General features: G+C 55.8%; 1 protein-coding gene across 1 annotated transcript in view; it reads left to right on the top strand.

Annotated features, from left to right (window-relative positions):
* TENT4A (terminal nucleotidyltransferase 4A) overlaps positions 1 to 4,288 on the top strand; it is a 48,932-nt gene that overhangs the window by 29,142 nt on the left and 15,502 nt on the right. The window contains exons 5-6 of the mRNA XM_004380273.2: positions 1,751 to 1,858; positions 3,014 to 3,142. Of these exons, the coding sequence (XP_004380330.1) occupies positions 1,751 to 1,858; positions 3,014 to 3,142 (237 nt within the window). The remainder of the gene's footprint in view (positions 1 to 1,750; positions 1,859 to 3,013; positions 3,143 to 4,288) is intronic.

Below are 4,288 nucleotides of genomic sequence, written 5' to 3'. Positions count from 1 at the left end.
CACGGCCCTCCCCTCTGTGGTGTGGTCGCTGCGGGACGCAGAGGCATTGCAGCCCTGAGTGACTGCAGTGCCTCAGGCCACGTGGCCCTCCCTTGTGTGGTGTGGACGCTGCAGGACGCACAGCCCTCCCCTCTGTGGTGTGGATGCTGCGGGACGCACAGCCCTCCCCTCTGTGGTGTGGATGCTGCGGGACGCACAGCCCTCCCCTGTGGTGTGGACGCTGCGGGATGCACGGCCCTCCCCTCTGTGGTGTGGACGCTGCAGGATGCACGGCCCTCCCCTCTGGTGTGGATGCTGCGGGATGCAGAGGCATTGCAGCCCTGAGTGACTGCACCGTTTCAGGCTGCACGGCCCTCCCCTCTGTGGCCATGGGGCCCGTGTGCACCGTGCAGGCAACCAAGGAGGCTCGTCCCGTGTCCTCTCAGGACGCCCCGCCGTGCCCAGCTGCACCCACTCTGTGTGTTGCACTGAAACGCCATCATGCTCAGCAGGCAGAAGGGAGGGTGTGTTTCACCTGAAAGCATGTGAATTTTGAAAACCCACCAAAAAATAAGTATTCTCTAGTGTTACTATCAGGTTCGTAAAATTAGGGGTGCAACCTGTGTGTATGGCTGTGTGCACACGCATGTGCAAGGCAGGCGGGCGGCATGAGTGGGAACGAAGTGTCCATGGGTGTGAAGGAGGGGCTTCGTGTGGCGGCAGTGTGGGCCGTGAGCGCCACCTGCTGGCCGACTGTGCACCACTGGGCAGGCCCGGAGCAGCCTGGGCCGCTTTGAGACAGAGGCATGGTGATGAGTTCTCCTAGAAACCAGCAACCAGGATGGGCCCTGCCCAGGTGAGGACCGTGCCGCCGCGTGGTCGCCGTCAGCACAGACCGGCCCTCCTCTGTGTCCTGGGCGGGGGCCCCGGGTTTACATGTTCAGCCCCGATTCAGGTGCAGGCTGAAAGAAGTGTTTTTATGGCGACTTTTCACCAGACTCTCTTAAACCTTTCGTTGGACCGTGACTGCAGGTGAAAGGAGCTTCAGTTTTCATTCCTCGCCGGCAGAGGCAACAAAAGCTGCCTTCTTCTCCTGAAGGGACATAATGGGGGCGGGGGGGGTTGTGATCTGAACGAGTCGCTGTTCCGGCAGCTTTTGCGAGGCTGGTTCCCGGTGTCTTTTGGTGGTAATTGGCACTGATGAGCGTATTTCCGAAATAGCCTTTTATTCTCTGATTTGTAAGGATTTTTTGTTTTAGTTAAAAGATCTTAAAGAATGAGAACCCAAAATAGAGATGTTTGGAGAAACCGTCTCAGTACAAAACATTTAGAAAATGGCTTTGAGGTTACTTTGAATGTTTTCAGAAATTCTCCCAAACGTGAAGGCAGAGGCCCAGGAAGTGCCCCCAGGCCCCCATGCCTGGGCCACCGGGGTGTGTGCTGGCTGCACATGGGCGCTGTGGAGCCTGGGGTTGGTGCTTGCCTGCCCACCTGCCCCCTGCTGCCCCCCACCGCAGACAGGACGCAGAGGCCGTGGTTGGCCCGCGGCGGGGGGCGGACAGGCCAGAGGACCAGCTCTTGGAGGGACTGGGGGCGTCCTGGTTTGCAGAGCCCCGTGAAGGCAGTGCCTGGCAGTCCCCTTCTTCTCGTTAAATCTGGGGGGTGGGTGATCTCTCAGACCCCTTTCTGAGTGCAGCTCAGGAAGCACTTGGTGGTCGATGAGGCCCGTGTTGCATATTAATGCCCGCTTTTCTGGATGCCATCTTTGCAGGTTCCGATCATTAAACTCACCGACCAGGAGACAGAAGTGAAAGTCGACATCAGTTTTAACGTGGAGACCGGCGTCCGGGCAGCGGAGCTCATTAAGAGCTATATGAAGGTCTGTGTCACCCTCGGCGCTGTGGGCAGGCTCCGTGTGACGCTGGCCACTGGGCTCTGCGCGACACTGGGTTCCGTGCCGTGGCCGGGCTCCGTGTGACGCTGGCCGCCCCGCTCACGTGAATGCCGGGCTTTAGGCCGGCTGTGAGCGCCTTGACTAGTGGAGAGTGCAGCAGGCTCGCTCATCCTGCACCACGTTTCCAGGGGTGCCTGGACGAGACGTGTAGCGGGGCTTCAGGCTTGCTCTCCGTGGGTAGCCGTTCACAAAGCTGAGCCTGTGGGTAGAGGGCGCTGAGGTTTTCTTCCTCCTCATTATAAGCCGAAGACTGTTGGCAGATCAGGCCCTCGGGAGCCGAGTGAGCCCCGTGTGGTGGTTCTGATCTCTTCACTGAGGACTGTTTCCTGCTGACGGAGGGAGCAGGGACTTATTCCTCACGCTGGCGTGTTGTGAGCATTACCGTGTATACGGGCTGGTGGGTCCACGCACTTTTGCTCCATTGTAGCGGGAGCGGTGACGTTCTTAAGGCGGAGCCACCATCTGTGGGGTCTGACAAGGCTCCTGTTACGGACCTTCACTTGTTTCCTCCCCTCCCCGTCGCCTCCTCGCCTCCCTGTCGCCTCCTCCCCTCCCCATCGCCTCCTCTTCACAGGGCTGTGTCCACCACAGCAGTCACCCCCGCCGACAGCCCCTTCTCCAGCACCCTGCAAGTCTGACCCCTCCCCCCCACCCTCTGAAAGACCTGCCCGCCGGCTCACGCTGCTGCTGCAGACTCTGATTCCCTTTTGCCTGCTTTGCATCTTGGGTGGAGGGATGTCAGGACTGGCTGGGCCTCCCCACTACCCTGGGCCTGCCCGTGACTGCATGGACACACTCGTCTGTCTTCCCTGGGCCCCTTTCTACCTGCAGACTCCTTTCTACCTGCAGACTCTTGACAGGCCGAAGTGTGACCCGGGGTGGGGCCACACCCTGGATTGTAACGACCCCTGGTGCTTCAGACAGTTCTCAGACCCCTGAAGTGTGAGAGCAGCTGAACTGGAGCCTTCAGACAGGCACTGGGCTCGACTGGACTGTCTACGTGTGCACTCGCCATGTGGAGCGTCTTTGGAAGCGTACTGACCAATCACTAATGAATTTCTCTCCTTTCTGGGTTTACAGAAGTACTCGTTGCTGCCTTACTTGATTTTAGTGCTGAAGCAGTTCCTCCTGCAGAGGGACTTGAACGAGGTGTTCACAGGTGGAATTAGCTCCTACAGCCTCATTTTAATGGCCATCAGCTTCCTGCAGGTACGTGTGCCTCCCAGGACGCTGGGGTCCCCCCCTCCACCCTGGAGGTCCCTCTGGGGCCCATTGGGGTCATAGGTCATGAGGCAGAGGTCACCCTTTGGTTTTGATTTTAAGAACCTCTCTGGGTCTTGCTCCTCGGAGCTGATTTATAGCCAATTCAGCACTTAGACAGGGAGGCCTCGTCCAGGCCCAAGTGCATAGTGACCCAGATTCAAGGGAGAATGCTGTCCCTTTAGAAAAGTCTCAACACCCTGAGGGACGGACAGACCTATTTCCTGGTGCTTGGCTGTGTTTCTGTCACGAGTGTGTCACGGAACAAAGTTGGGTACTTTAGATGGTAATAAAATTTAAAAGCGAGCCTTTTCAGAGTGACAAAGCCTCAATATTTTGTGTTAAATCATGTAGTGTCCTTGTTATGTTGAGTAACATGATGGAAAATTTCTTAATGGAAAACCTACTGTCTTAGTTCGCTCGTGCTGCTCTAACAAACACCGCGAGTGGAGGCTTAACCAACAGAAGTGTGTTCTCTCATGGTCCGGGAGGCTAGAAGTCTGAATTCAGGGCGCCAGCTCCAGGGGAAGGGGAGGCCTTTCTCTCTCTGTCAGCTCTTGGGGAAGGTCTTTGTCATCAATCTTCCCCTGGTCTAGGAGCTTCTCCGTGCAGGAACCCCGGGTCCAAAGGACACGTTCCCCTCCTGGTTCTTCATTCTTAGTGGCATGAGGTCCCCCTCCTCTCGGCTCCATTCTCTCTTTTATATTTCAAGAGAGATTGACTCAAGATACAGTCTAATCCTGTAGATTGTGTCCTGCCTCGTTAACATAACTGCCTCTAATGATGCCTCATTAACATCATAGAGGTTAGGGTTTACAGCACATAGGATAATTACATCAGATTATAAAATAGAGGACAACCACACAGTACTGGGAATCACGGCCTTGACACGTATTTTTTGGGGGACACAGTTTAATCCATAACACTTACCTAAAGGTTAACACTTGAGGGACGAGTAATGTATAGTTATGCTCCTGTTTACATATGAAATAGTCACTAAGTTCTTTGGAACTTTAACTGTTCATTTACATTTTCTTTCCCCGGTTCTCTGTTCTCTGCAAGGCCCTGCCTGCATATTTAGGTGCACAGCGTATC

Source organism: Trichechus manatus, unplaced genomic scaffold, assembly GCF_000243295.1.
Source record: "Trichechus manatus latirostris isolate Lorelei unplaced genomic scaffold, TriManLat1.0 scaffold00072, whole genome shotgun sequence".
Lineage (NCBI taxonomy): Eukaryota > Metazoa > Chordata > Mammalia > Sirenia > Trichechidae > Trichechus > Trichechus manatus.
The sequence above is the reverse complement of the archived record's forward strand: the minus strand, read 5'-3'. Positions and strand labels throughout refer to the sequence as shown.